The 15,597-nt window shown below is 38.7% G+C and overlaps 1 protein-coding gene across 5 annotated transcripts in view; it reads right to left on the minus strand.

Moving 5' to 3' along the window:
* smap1 (small ArfGAP 1) overlaps positions 1-15,597 on the minus strand; it is a 142,612-nt gene that overhangs the window by 2,969 nt on the left and 124,046 nt on the right. For all 5 annotated transcript variants that reach the window (XM_048205030.1, XM_048205029.1, XM_048205028.1 and 2 more), the window contains 2 exons: positions 8,998-9,223; positions 8,107-8,423 (listed from right to left, as the gene is read on the minus strand). In XM_048205030.1, the coding sequence (XP_048060987.1) occupies positions 8,107-8,423; positions 8,998-9,223 (543 nt within the window). The remainder of the gene's footprint in view (positions 1-8,106; positions 8,424-8,997; positions 9,224-15,597) is intronic.

The following is a 15,597-nucleotide window of genomic DNA, read 5'->3' on the forward strand; positions in this document are numbered from 1 at the left end:
TGCAGTAGATTTGTGACAATGACAGTGCTTTGATGGCTGTAGTGCTGGTGTTTTAAAGGGGATAAATGAGAGATGTGACTTTACCGTGCTGACAGTCTAACAGCACACTAAACCACTGTCAGCACACTAAAAACCTTTTGAAGACGTTTTAGTTCAGTCTTTAAATTCCTCCCCTTTAAAGCATCGCTTTCAAAAAATATAACACCTAAAACAAAGTCAACATCATTAATTGACTGGATGGTTGGCATTTACATAATGTTTAAACAATCTTATGTTAATGTTTGCCTAACTGCTTAGCCACTATTCAGCTCAGCCCGACCTGAGGAGCGAAACAGTGTGCCAGTACACAGAGGTGAGCCAATCATAACAGAGCTTATTTACATACCGTACAACACAGCTTGCTTAATAAATATTGCGTAAAATAGTCATGAAAAACTAAATTATGTCTATATTTGTGTTTTTGGTCTAACTATACAACTGTTCCAAAGATTTTTTTTTAAAGGAATTAATATATTTTTTCAGCAAGGATGCCTTAAATTGATCATGAGTCAGTAAAAACTTTCACATTGTTATAAAAGATTTCTATTTCAAATAAATGTTGGTCTTTTGACATGTTTGACATTGCGTTTCCTTCTGGACCATCAGTGAATGTTTGAACCTTTTGTAATACTTGCGTACGAGTCCTTCAGTTGCCCTCAGTATGAAAAGATAGATCTCAAAATCATAGTCACTGCTGGAAAGGGTTCAAATATGCAAAAGATGCTGGAAAATAAAAGAATTTGCAGGACCTGGAGGAATGTTAGGCAGTTTAAAGGGCTAGTTCACCCAAAAAATGAAAATTACGTCATAAATTACCCACATGTCGATACAAACCCGCAAGACCTTCATTCATCTTCGGAACACAAATTAAGATATTTTTGATCAAATCCGAGAGTTCTCTGACTCCTCCAAAGACAGCAATTTAACCACCACTTTCAAGGTCCAGAAAGGTACTAAAGACATAGTCAAAATAGTCCACGTGACTGCAGTGGTTCAACCTTAATGTTATGAAGCGAAGAGAATACTTTTTGTGCGCAAAAGCAAAACAAAAATAACGACTTTATTCAACAATCTCTTCTCTTCCATGTCAGTCTCCTACACTGTTGATGTAGTAAACACAGTGATGCACTTCCGGGTTATATGTCAGAATGCCGACTCATTGGCTGGCTCCTGTGTCAGCGTCACACGAATGCGTTGTGCTGCTTATGCGTGAACTGCGTTGGCCAATACTGAGCTGGCGTTCTTTTTTTTTTTTTCCAAAATAAACACAGAACAGACAAAACAACACTGTCTCGGACCACACAGGCAAAAAAAAAAGAAAAGAAAAGAAAAAAAAGTAAAGAAATAAATAATATTAAAATAATAATAATAATCAAATAGCCAGAAGTACTACAGTAAAAACCTGCTAAACAATCAGTCAAAGTGCCCAGGCAGGAAGTTGTACAGCTTTAGCCTCAGAGGAGCCACTAGGGGCTGGTTGAGCAGTTAACTTGTCCAAATGGCCCAGGAATAAACCCCAAACAGCGGAAAATTTTTCAGTGGAATTAGTTCTCAAGAATCTGAGTCTTTCCATTTGTATAAGAGAGATCATATCCGTAACCCAAATTCGAAAGGAAGGGGATGAGGGTGACTTCCAGTTCTTCAGCAAAAATCTCTTAGTCACAATCATACCCAAGGTTACAGACTGCTGTATTGTCCCCAGGAGGCAGGAGGTGCACTGTGAAAAACCAAAGATAGCAAGTTCTGCATCCGGTGGAAGAGGCCTATTGTAAGCCTTGGAGTACCAGTCAAATATGCTTGACCAAATCCAGACAATGAGAAGCAGCATGAGAAGTTGTATCCTCTGCCACCTTGCACCGGTCACACATTGGAGAAACAGAGGGGAAAATTTTATGCAGTTTGGTTTTAGTCTAGATCAGTTGGTGTCTGCTGTTTACTGAGCAGACCTCTATCATAGCCTGACACTTATTCCACATATCGTCAGAGAGTTCAACTCCCAGGTCTTCCTCCCAGGCTGCTTTAAATCTCTTAGTAGGAGCTGCAACGCAGCTTTCAAATAAACAAATTTGGAAATAAGATGCCTAGAATCAGGAGGATTCAGAAAAACATCAAAAAACATGTTTTTCAGGAAGTTGACTTTACATAATGCCTAATTTGTAGATAACGAAAGAAATGTGCATGAGGCTAAAGGATGCAAACCTTCCCTCAACATAGAGGTCCCTGATGGACTCTAAGCCCTTCTCCCTCCAGACAAAGTAAGTTCTATCAGTCCAGGGGGTAAAAAAAAGAATGATTATAACAAATTGTCGAGTGAACAGAGGTCTCTGGCAGGGACAAGACCTGAGCTGGCGTTCTGACGTAGAACCTGGAAGTGCTGAATGTAAACAATGTAGGAGAATGACACAAAAGAGAAGATATTGTTGAATAAAGTCGTTATTGCACACAAAACGTATTCTCGTTTTCATTTTTGGGTGAACTAACCTTGTAACTGCTCAGAACAAGCAATGGAATCATAAACAACCATCACAAAAAACCCCCCCAAAAAACAGCCATGGATCATCCAGGTAATGACACGCAGTATTAAAGGTGCCCAAGAATGCTTTTTCACAAGATGTAATATAAGTCTAAGGTGTCTCCTGAATGTGTCTGTGAAGTTTCAGCTCAAAATACCCCATAGATTTTTTTTTATTAATTTTTTTAACTGCCTATTTTGGGGCATCATTAACAATGCACTGATTTACACTCGACGCCGCCCCTTTAAATGCTCACGCTCCCTGCCAAACGAGCTGTCGACTATATTACAGCGCATTTACAAAGTTCACACAGCTAATATAACCCTCAAATAGATCTTTACAAGATGTTCGTCATGCATGCTGTATGCATGCTTCGAATTATGTGAGTAAAGTATTTATTTGGATGTTAATGTTTTATTCTGAGTGAATTTGAGGCTATATGCTCCGTGGCTAACGGCTAATGCTACATTGTTGGAGAGATTTATAAAGAATGAAGTTGTGTTTATGCATTATACAGACTGCAAGTGTTTAAAAATGAAAATAGCGACGGCTCTTATCTCCGTGAATACAGTAATAACCGATGGTAACTTTAACCACATTTAACAGTACATTAGCAACGTGCTAACGAAACATTTAGAAAGACAATTTACAAATATCACTAAAAATATCATGATATAATGGATTATGTCAGTTATTATTGCTCCATCTGCCATTTTTCGCTGTTGTTCTTGCTTGCTTACCTAGTCTGATGCTTCATCTGTGCAGATCCAGACGTTACTGGCTTGTGTAATCCCTTAAACATGGGCTAGCATTATGCAAATATTGGGGCGTACACCCCAACTGTTACGTAACAGTCGGTGTTATGTTGAGATTCGCCTGTTCTTCGGAGGTCTTTTAAACAAATGAGATTTGTATAAGGAGGAGGAAACAATGGAGTTTGAGACTCACTGTATGTCTTTTCCATGTACTGAACTCTTGTTATTTAACTATGCCAATATAAATTCAATTTTTGAATCTAGGGCACCTTTAAGAATTAAGGGTATGTAAACTTTTGAACGGGGTCATTTACTAAATATGGCCTTGATGAGCATAAGACACTTTATAATAAAAATCTTACCGAACCCAAACATTTGAATGGTAGTGTAAGTGTATATAAGTAGACTGAAGGGAATAAATATTGATATGGCACAAAATGGATAAAACAAACGGCACTTGAAATATACAGAAACAGTAGCACTTGCCTTTTCCCCATACAATCCTGAAATACAAACTACAACGCACATAATTCATGTGCCTCCTATAGGCCTTCTATTCGTGTTTAATTCCAAAGCACTAAACCCCTTCCTGAGGCAGTGAGGGAGGTTATCCATCACCGTGAACTCCTGGAGTGCTCTGATGTCTCACAAGGTGACTAAACCGCTTTAGGCCATGAAGTGTATGACTAAAGTGAGACAGTTCAGAGAGAAAAGCGTTTTTTTTTTTTAAAATCCTCCCAAAATACTCAGGAGGACCCACTGTAGACCTTGACTTAATTTTGTGCTCAAATGCACAGCAGGACAAATTCGGCCAATCTCGTAATTACACCTGCTTCCTCCTCAACACAATACTGCCTACGCACGGAGAAATAAGTGTGTCGTGAGAGTGTGTGTGTTTGTAAATACTCCAAGAGCTGTACTGAGGGAAGTGAATATCAAACGTTAATGATTCTTCTCCTCCCTGCGCACTGGCTCTCCTCAGACCTCCTTGGAAAAGAGGGAGACGCTCTGTGTGCTGGGTAATGAAGAAAAACAACTCAAGACAGATTCATCTTAGAAAAAAAAAAAAAACACTCCTCCCAGGAACCGTGCGGCAAAATTACCCTCACTCCAGAAAACCATTAAGCAAACGCAATTCTTTCCTCAGCCGGTCTCTCAAAATACAAATGTGCTGCTGAAGGCCTATAACTCAGGACGCACACGCTTGCATTGTGGGGAGGGATTTTAATTAAGGCCGTGTGAGTGTAAAGCACGCTGTATTGATTTATGATGTGTAATTAACCTCCCGGAGGCTGAAATCTCGGACTCCCTCCACTCTCGGCCTCATACACAGGGGGTCATGGGCCACGGGAGGCAGGGAGATGATAGAAGTTAAGAGGTCGGAGTCACTGAGCCCTCATCTTTAATGAGCCACATGCAGATGGGAGGTGACAGCAGATTAGATGAGGATTTTAAAAACCCTTATTATGAATCTCTGATTATACAGTGACAGTAACAGAGAGACTGAAAGTGACAACTCACTTTCCACCTAAAATGGCTTTGAAAACGTGAACGATCTGATCTGAATAAAAGGGAAGCTTTGTGGATACCGGGAGAGGCATTGTGGGAATCGAATATGATGAATGGTAATAGCTTCAGATATAGATGTTCCCTCTATAAAAAGCAGATACTGATCCACTGCAGCCAGTGCGTCAATGACTCATGGCAGATTCTGAGAGGGTTGGTTAAAAATACACACCCAGAAGAACATTATGAACCTAACTTGAAGCTCTTGACCTTCAGTATGACATTTTTCATGTCCCCTTTTCTCACCTACAACATATTTTTGGTTCTGTTTATCTCATGATATGATTGCATTTATCATTCTAGGCAGCTTTTTGAATGCTTCCTCCACAATCGGTTCCTGTACCTGGCAAAAACGACATCTTTCCTTCTTGCAATGTAGCTAACTAGCTGTTATCTGCTTTCAACAAGCTTGCAACTTGACAGATCTACCAATCCAAACTCAAAAGTGTAACTAGATTCATAAGGACTTCATTTAACATTACAGCGCAGTATATTCTTGGAAGTTGCATTTATCCTAATTACAGTAGTGTTGTATGTATTAGATATTAGTATCTTCCTGATTGAACCTTCCTAAATACACCTCACCAATGCTGCAATTATTTGATCAAAAAGTGAATTGATGAATTGTGAATACTACTACAATTTAAAAGAACTGGGGCCGTATTTACAAAACATCTTAAGGCTAAAAGTAGCTCCTAAATTGACGATTTAGGAGAAACTCTTAAAAATAATGGGTTTGTCAGTCCTAAATTTTTGCTCTAGGAGTATTTCACATGTTTTCGTTAGGAGTAGTCAAGAGGACCCTAAGTCACTATGACCAAATCACAAACATTCCTAATCCACCCAAAGACACTGTACACCATGAGACAATAACGATAGAGCCTTAGGTGCTGAACTTTTTCTTCATAAATGCAATACATTTTGATTATAGATTTGAATCTACGATGAGATGCCAATAAATGTTAAACAAATAAATAAATATTGTCCGATTACCTGTGGCGGTGGTTTTCATGAGTTCACATTTACAAATGATTGAATAGAGTAAAAATAAAAAAAATAATAAAAAAAATAAAAAATGTAATAAGCGTATTTGGTGTGCTGTCCAAGGGGATTGAGGGCTCTGAGCTTGGAATTTAGCTCAAACCCAAAGTTCTCCCCATATCCCCAGGGATGCAGAAAACAGTCGAAGTAACTATAGGCAAGCTGGCTCTCGTCTGTGTATATATTCCTCCTCTCGAGCTGATTAGATAGACCTTTTGGATGTGTTCCTCCCAAACTTTGTTTATAAAACATAATTTGTCGCCTGCATTTTGCATTCTCTTGAGATGCAGACATCCAAGAGGCGGTCCACAATTAACTGTATATACTAGTTTAATTAGTGACACTTAGCCTACATTTTAAAACCTTTATTTGAATAGGGCAACATTTAAACCTTTATTTTAATGCGGAAACATGACACCTCATTCTACAATATTTCTATGATTAAATCGCTGACTTCAGCCAATCACTGTGTGTATACTCCATAGCAACGAGGTCAACCCAGCCCTTACTCTTAGCTTAAGACTTCTCTCTATTCCTTAGTAAAAATTTGTCTCAGCAGCTTTGTGAATAGGTTTTAAGAGAAAACTCTTAGCTAAGAACTTTTACTGCTATTTAGGAGAACTCTTAGTGGTAAGATAAAATGTTTTGTGAATACGGCCCCTGGTTTCTATTTTAATATTTTTCAATGTCACATGATCCTTCAGAAATCATTTTAATATGCTGATTTGGTGCTCAAAAAACATTTCTTATTATCAATGTTGAAAACAATTATGTTGCGTAAAGGTGGGGTATGTATTTTTTCAACAACACTGTTTGGAAGTTAGTCATGCCGACACGAACAACAAACGTCTAACCAATCAGCATTAGGGGGCGTATGACAGTCAAGGAGACAGAATGAGCAAGAGGGAGATTTGAAAAAAAAAAAAAAACAAAAAAAACGCAGAAAGAGAGATGATGAGACAATACAAAACAGCTCAAAAGTATATCACTGGAATGAAGGTTTATGACTGGGCAAGCACTTCAGGACCAGCGTTAATATTAGAAAAGCTTTTCAGCACTGGAGAGAGCTAAGCAGGAAGGCCTGAAAACAGACGCAGAGGCTGCTTTGATTCTGCTTCACATGTGAGTAACACTGGGTTTGATTGTCTGGAGCTGCTGTGCTGCTGACGACTAACAACAAACACTTGTTCGTATTTACTCGTGTACTGTACGTTCATTTTGGTTTATCTGCACAGAGCTGTACTCTGCACCGCTGCACTCTGACGACCGCTAGAGAATGCGGTGTTTAGCGTCATTGTCAGCGCACTCGCCTCGTCTGCCAGCAGCGATCGGGCCAGGGTTCGGATTGGAGGGTGAGTTTTGGAGGCGGAACAATGAAGAGAGGGGTGGTTTGTTTGGGTTGATTTCAAATATCAACAATGTCCAACAGTGTTGTTGAAAAAATACATACCCCACCTTTTTTTTTGTGAAAGCAATGATAATTTTTTTTTTTTTCCAGAAGACTTTGATAAAAATAAATGTCAAAAAACAGCATTTGTTTGACGTTGAAATCTTTTGTAACATTATAAATATATTTAAGATAACTTTTGATCAACTTAATGCATCCTTGGAGAGTAAATTTATTTATTTATTTAATAAATAAATAAATAAATAAATCTTACCGACCCTAAACTTTTGAACGGTTATAATATAATATAATATAATATAATATAATATAATATAATATAATATAATATAATATAATATAATATAATATAATATAATATAATATAATATAATATAATATAATATAATATAATATAATATAATAATAAATCAATAATATTGATAAATTTAGATACAAATAGGAAGGTTTAGGAAGGTTAGGAAGGTACATCTAAGACTTACATTTAATATAAAATTACATACTTACATAATAAATATTATAAAAATACTATTAAACGGCCTCAGCATTCCTTGAACCACATGCCCACCCTCCAAAAAATGTCAGCAAATCCAACTGTGTCTTATAGCATTGGCTTAGAATAGCATAGATGTTTCTGAAGTGCAGGCCACTCCCTACATTTTTTAATTTTTTGCTATTTACAGGCTTAGAGCGCTCACAGAGACAGGTGTGATTTCATAAGACAATTATTTCACTGACTGTAGGGATATTTTATATGTGCTAAACTGCTTACAGCACCATAACATACCTGTGCCATATTCCACTGTCCTTGCTGACCTGGCTGCATGGCATACATGTTTTGAGGGGGCACCATGCCCTGAGGTCCCATCATGCCTGGAGCCAATCCCATCACCCCCGGCTGTGCGTTTCCCATGAAACCGTTAGGCATCGTCATGCCAACCATCATGCCTGTATTCTGGCCCATCATAGCGCCACCCTGGCCCATGACGGCCCCCATCATGGTAGTGGGCGGCATGGCTCCTCCCATCCCGGGGAAAGCCTGGAAGTTCCCCTGTGGCTGCGCAGGGAACTGCATCTGAGACGGGCCCATGAACATCGCAGTCGCTGTGGGAGCAGAATTGCACAAAGGTACACAAATAAGAAGATTTACACACAACGACATGTTCAATATGTTCAAAGAGACAAAAACAGAAGCAGACCAGAGGACATGGACACACAAAGCATCACAGACAGAGGAGAGCGATCAATATCTGTGCTAATGTGTGCAGTTTCTTGCCCCGAGCACAGAGGAAATGGATCTTTGAGACAGGAGAGGTATGCAGGATGAAAGGGGACTATAAAGCATCCTGATGGTGTAGAATTGGCAGCTCCTTCATTTGGAGCAACTGAGGTTTTGGGAAATGTCCTCTTTGAAGAGCAGGGCAGGAGAAGCAGGCAGCTTTAAACCACGTTCAGCAGTATCAGAGTGCTGAGACACGCAGTGCTTGAATTATTGATACCCCCATTAAAGCAGGGCTTCTCAAGAACCTTGCTTGCTTTCTCTTTCTTTCAAACACACACACTCCCACAGCACCATTAGAAATGGACTCATAGCGCCATTTATAGATCTGCATTTTCTTGCTCAGATCGCTCATTCTCTGAGGAATAAGAAAGTGGGACTCTGGGGGGATGGATGTACCTTGTGCAGGCTGTTGTGGGACGGTGCTGGAGCCATACAGGGAGAGAATGGAGTCCTTGGAGAGAGGTTTCTTGGCCGAGTCCTCTGCTTTGCTGCTCCCGCTGGTTTCGCTGAACAGGTCCAGATCTCCCTGTGCTGGAGCAGAGCTTCCTGTGGCCGTAGCACCTGCCACAGCCCCTCCAGCAGAGCTGGCTTGAGCGCTCCCAGCTGCCTTACTGGAACTGACCTGTGGAGCACAGGAGACGGTTGACTTGAAGCGACACACTCTCAACACCTGCTAATACACTAAAAAAAACTATTTTCAGATATATCAATAAACTCATTAGCAAGCACACACACACACACACACGGATATATCTGTGGGCCTTAAAATCATGAGCCAAATTAGGTATCTCAACAGGCTTTCCAGTCTAAATGGTGCCAAATCAACTGGATACAGCTCAAAACATCCACAGAAGAAATACCATTAACAGAAAAGCACCAAAAAGTTGTTATATTTAAGTTCATGTTGAATTACATATTTTGTATAAATAAAATAAAAATAAAAGATTAATCCCAGGTTTCACAGACAAGGCATAAGATAGTCCCAGACTAAAAAGAGGTTTATCTTAAAATATGTCAATGCCATTGTTTTGTCTCAAGATGGACACCAGTAATGTTTTTTTTTTTTTTTTAAGGCACGTTTATAAAAGCTACTTAAATGTCCTAATTGAACAAAGGCATAAATCCTGGCTTAATCTAAGCAATGTCTTTGAAACCCGTGCAGGCAAAATGAGTCACAATGAACAAATGACTGGAATCCAATAAAAAAAATGACACGACGCTACACCTGTTTGAAGTCGATAGAGTCAGCAAAGTCAATTTTGATAAAATTGTGGGTTTTCTGAAGGTTCCAAAACAAAATCACAACACAAACCAAGTCAAAACCCATATCTATAGGATATTCAACTTTTTTCCCCATAATTCCACAATTGTTTGCTTAACATTAATGAAACAGGGAGCCTACTATATATCACACAGATCTAATATAATGTTACACAACAGTTTTCCCCAACAGTTCACCAAACGTTCACTTAAGACATAACAGATAATGTTTGTGTGAATACTCGCCAAGACAGGCGAGTACTGTACTGTAATTCTGTGTATGTGTATAACGGGATTGCACGCTGTCTGAGGCGTGAGTAAGATCGTTTTGTCTACATCAGCATAAGTTTGAAAATCACATTTCATTGGTTCAGACTCATGCCCTTGAGAATTCGCTATGAATATTCACAAAGTTGGAATGCTGTGCTTTAAAACGATACCAAACTTGTGCTGAGAGGAAGCGCTGCAAAACAATTTGCTGAACAATGGTTCTTAAGAAACCAAAAGAGAGAATCAAAAAACAGTGCAAATGGCAAATAATCAAATCAAAGTTGGTTAAAAATATCCATCCTGTATAAATTCATAGGAGAGAAGACACAAATACACACACACAAAGATGAAAGGCAGGCTTCATCATCTTCAAGCAGAAAAATGACATTAATTAGACTGCAGCTGTGATGAATGAATAGCTCAGGAAGAGGAGACACAATTCACCGTTTACACAAAGTTATAATGCACACAAATAGCAGAAGATGGAGGAGACAATCAGTAAGAGGCAGTTTGTGTTCAGTCAAAGCACCTGCATCCTTTTACTCAATTACAGTCATGTGATGCCTAGAACTAGGAGCCACAAAACTGCAGATGGTACGGCTGATGCCATGGTTACCCTCCAAAACGCAAGTCTGTCAATATTAAAATGAGGGAAAGTTCTAGGCCTAAATCATAGTTCATCTTTCCAGGAAAGTCAGCATGCTGACAAATAACTTACTGACTCTGGTGGCACATGGCTGAAGAAACTCAACAGTGGCCCAAGGTCATGTTCAGTGATGTGCGAGACCTGGGTGAGCCTTGCTGAGATTTGGCTCAGGCTCCATTCCATTCCTGATTAAGAACCAGGAGGGCATCACACCATTATAAGCAGGACTGAGTTACAGCTGGCTGAGCTGAGCTGGCAACACACCATGCTACATATTAGCCATGCCAGGTGGACTTCATGAAACCTAGTGTCTTTGTCTTTTGGCTTCAAGGGTATTTATATGCTTGTGATAAATTTAACATGTCACATCAAAAATATGTATACAAATATACAAAATTTTGTTGCAAATGCACTACCATTCAAAAGTTTGGGTTTTTAAATACTTTTAGTGAAAAGAAATGAATACTTTTACTCGGAAAGAATGCATTAAATTGATAGTTAAGACATTTATAATGTTATAAAATGTTTCCATTTCAAATAAATGCTACTCTTTTGAATTTTCTGTTGATCTAAGAATACTAAAAAAATAATTAAAGGTGCCATTGAATGAAAAATTTAATATACCTCGGCATAGTTGAATAACAAGAGTTCAGTACATGGAAATTACATACAGTGAGTCTCAAACTCCATTGTTTCCTCCTCCTTTTATAAATCTCATTTGTTTAAAAGACCTCCGAAAAACAGGTGAATATCAACATAACACCGACTGTTACGTAACAGTCGGGATCATTAATATGTACGCCCCCAATATTTGCATATGCCAGCTCATGTTCAAGGCATTACACAAGGGCAAAACGTCTGGATCTGTGCACAGCTGAATCATCAGACTAGGTAAGCAAGCAAGAACAACAGCGAAAAATGGCAGATGGAGCAATAATAACCGACATGATCCATGATATCATGATATTTTTAGTGATATTTGTAAATTGTCTTTCTAAATGTTTCGTTAGCATGTTGCTAATGTACTGTTAAATGTGGTTAAAGTTACCATCGTTTCTTACTGTATTCACAGAGACAAGAGAGCAGTCACTATTTTCATTTTTAAACACTTGCAGTCTGTATAATTCATAAACACAACTTCATTCTTTATAAATCTCTCCAACAGTGTGAAATGTTAGCTTTAGCCCGTTAGCCACATAACACTATCAAACTCATTCAGAATCAAATGTAAACATCCAAATAAATACTATACTCACGGGAATCGATGCATGCAGCCAGCATGAATGACGAACACTTTGTTAAGATCCATTTTGAGGGTTTTATTAGATGTGTGAACTTTGTTTATGCTGGTTAAGGCAGTCGAGAGCTCGGGGGCGGGGGAGCGCGAGATTTAAAGGGGCCGCACGCTGAATCAGTGAATATATAATTATGGCTCAAAATAGGCAGTTAAAAAAAAATGTATTAAAAAAAAATCTATGGGGTATTTTGAGCTGAAACTTCACAGACACGTTCAGGGGACAACCTTAGACTTATATTACATCTTGTTAAAACTGGTTCTAGGGCACCTTTAAATCACAGTTTCAACAAAAAATATTAAGCAGCACAACTGTTTACAACACGGATAATAATAAAAAGTGTTTCTTAAGCACCAAATCAGTACATTAGAATGATTTCTGAAGGAATTTTTCTGAAGAATTTTTCAGCAAGAAAGTGGAGTCAATTCGTAGTTTGCATGCTATCTGAAACGTGCCTCTCTCTGTGCAAGCGCTTCGGGTGTGTGTGGCTGTGCAGTGCGCGAGTACCGAATTAAATTCTCTTTTCTCTACCGCTGGCATGTTTTAAAATCTATTGAATGTGTGATTTTTTTTTTAAAGATTTATTTTTGGCGTTTTGGCCTTTATTATGATGAGAGAGGGGGACGGGATCGGGAAGGGACCATGAGCCGGGACTCGAACTCGGGTCGTCTGAAGCGCATTGACGCTACATGTTGGCGTGCTGCCCATGAGGCCATCGGCGCCGACTGAATGTGCAAATTTGACAGGACAAAACACTTGCAAATTATAAACTTTAACTCTATGGTGGTTAAACTTGCAATTAATCCGCGAATCACATGCATGCCGAACCGTGGGGCCTGGTCCAGACGGATCACGGATCAACTACGATCCCTTTAACCCCTACTGAAGACTGGAGTAATGATGCTGAAAATTCAGCTTCAGAATAAATAACATTTTAAAATATATTAAAATAGAAAATTTATTTCTTTTTAATTAATATTTCATAATATCACTGTTTATAATGTATTTTGATCAAATTAATGCAGCCTTGTGAGCATAAGAGACTCTCTAAAAACAAGTTAAAGGAAAGAAACTCAACTGCCAAATGATTTCAGTGTCTTTTAAGCACTAGAGCTAATTATAACATTTCACCCTCCATAGAGAGAGAAAGAGAACAGCAGAGAGAGGGAGCGAAAACACAGAGGGGAGAACGTGCCACATCATTTGAATTCAAATCGAGCGAAAACAAATAGATATGTGTATCAATCGATTTTCCCCACAAAAATCAGCCCACTCTAGTATCATTAAGTGGCAAACATGCTTACTCGGATGGCAGATATCGAACAGGCCATTCTCTGAAGTTCACTGCTGAAGTACGTGCCTGACATGAGCTCATAAATAAAACTAAATGAAAAGAGTGCGATTCAGCGACCGTCTCTGCTCTCCTGCTGTCTATCCATCAGTGTCCCGGAGCTCCGGATCATGGAAATGTTCCACAGTAATTAAAGACAAAAAGACAGGGTTGGGAGGACGGGGTGGAGGTTGGCAGGGACACATACGGACCCTCTCTTCCCATTTAGATGGGTCGACGATACACAGCTCTGCGCTTAGGTATGCAGGAGTAACACCTCCAGCTGCCGCTGCGCCAGTCGCGACATCTGATAAGAACCGAGCAGAGCTGAACACGGGTGAACAGCACCGCAGCACGATAAGCCAAACACCGCCTTGCAGATCTGATACGCAAACCCCTCGGCTGATTAACCTGTGAAGGCTGACGCTAACAAATGCGTGCTACAGCCTATAATGGGTTCATGCTTTGATATGCACGAGAGAAAAGAGACGTGGAACAAAGAAATCACACAAACTCTTGACAGCTAGTCTCAAGACCCCAGCAACAAGCAAGAACATACTTACTTGGCAGGAGTGTGCCTTTTTTCAGGCCACATTATGAAAAAGAGATGACATAAGCCCTTTTCTCTATTTGTAATATGAGTGACATTTGAAGGGATCCATCGGGGGGGTCCACAGAGGGACACAGGAAATGCTATTAGAATTAAAAATAGATGAGGAGTGGGAGGCCAGGAGACCTACACTCCAGAATTCAGAGAGAGGAGCAGATATTTTCTCTATGCCTTATAAATGAGAGGGAGATACAAAACTTTTGTTCTCACATCCACGTCTTTAGTTTGTAAGGGATGCTCACATGAATGTGCATCCCAAAAGCACGCTACTGTGTCACTATAATACTGTATTGATAGAACAAGCAACAGAAAGACAGAACAAATGATAGATGGACAGAACAATAGAACGATCAATAGCTAGAACGATAGAATGATAGACAGACAGAATGACAGAACGCCATGAATGACAGAATGCTAGATAGGGAGAACGAATGACAGAACGAATGACAGAACGATAGATAAAATAAATGACAGAATGATAGACAGAAAGAAACAACAGAACGTAACATGGGGAGAACAAATGGCAGAATGTTAGATAGGTAGAGCGAAAGACAACGTTAGGTAGAGCGAATGACAATGTTAGAACAAACGAATGATAGATATAGTTAGAATGACAGAACAACAGAATGACAGAACGATAGATAGGTAGAACGAACAACAGAATATTAGATAGATACAATGAATGACAGAATGATAGATAGAATGAAAGAACGATAGATAGGTAGAAAGAACAACAGAGCATTAGATAGATGGAACGAAAGAACGATACATAGGTTGAAAGAAAATGTTAAATACAATGAATGACAGACCGATAGATAGATGATAGATAGATAGATAGATAGATAGATAGATAGATAGATAGATAGATAGAACGAAGAACAGAACGTTAGATACAATGAATGACAGACCGATAGATAGATAGATAGATAGATAGATAGATAGATACAGATAGATAGATAGATAGATAGATAGATACAGATAGATAGATAGATAGATAGATAGATAGATAGAATAGATAGATAGATAGATAGATAGATAGATAGATAGATAGATAGATAGATAGATAGAAAGAAAGAACAGAACGTTAGATACAATGAATGACAGACCGATAGATAGATAGATAGATAGATAGATAGATAGATAGATCAACAGAACGTTAGATACAATGAATGACAGACAGATAGATAGATAGATAGATAGATAGATAGATAGATAGATAGATAGATAGAAAGAAAGAAAGAAAGAAAGAAAGAAAGAAAGAAAGAAAGAAAGAAAGAAAGAAAAAGAAAGAACATTAGATACAAGAAAGAATAGATAAGATAGATAAGATAAGATAAGAACATTAGATACAATGAATGACAGACCGATAGATAGATAGATAGATAGATAGATAGATAGAAAGAACGAACAACAGAACGTTAGATACACTGAATGACAGACCGATAGATAGATAGATAGATAGATAGATAGATAGATAGATAGAAAGAAAGAAAGAACAGAACGTTAGATACAATGAATGACAGACCGATAGATAGATAGATAGATAGATAGATAGAACAGAACGTTAGATACAATGAATGACAGA

This window comes from Megalobrama amblycephala, linkage group LG10 (genome assembly GCF_018812025.1).
Source record: "Megalobrama amblycephala isolate DHTTF-2021 linkage group LG10, ASM1881202v1, whole genome shotgun sequence".
NCBI classification, from domain to species: Eukaryota; Metazoa; Chordata; class Actinopteri; order Cypriniformes; family Xenocyprididae; genus Megalobrama; species Megalobrama amblycephala.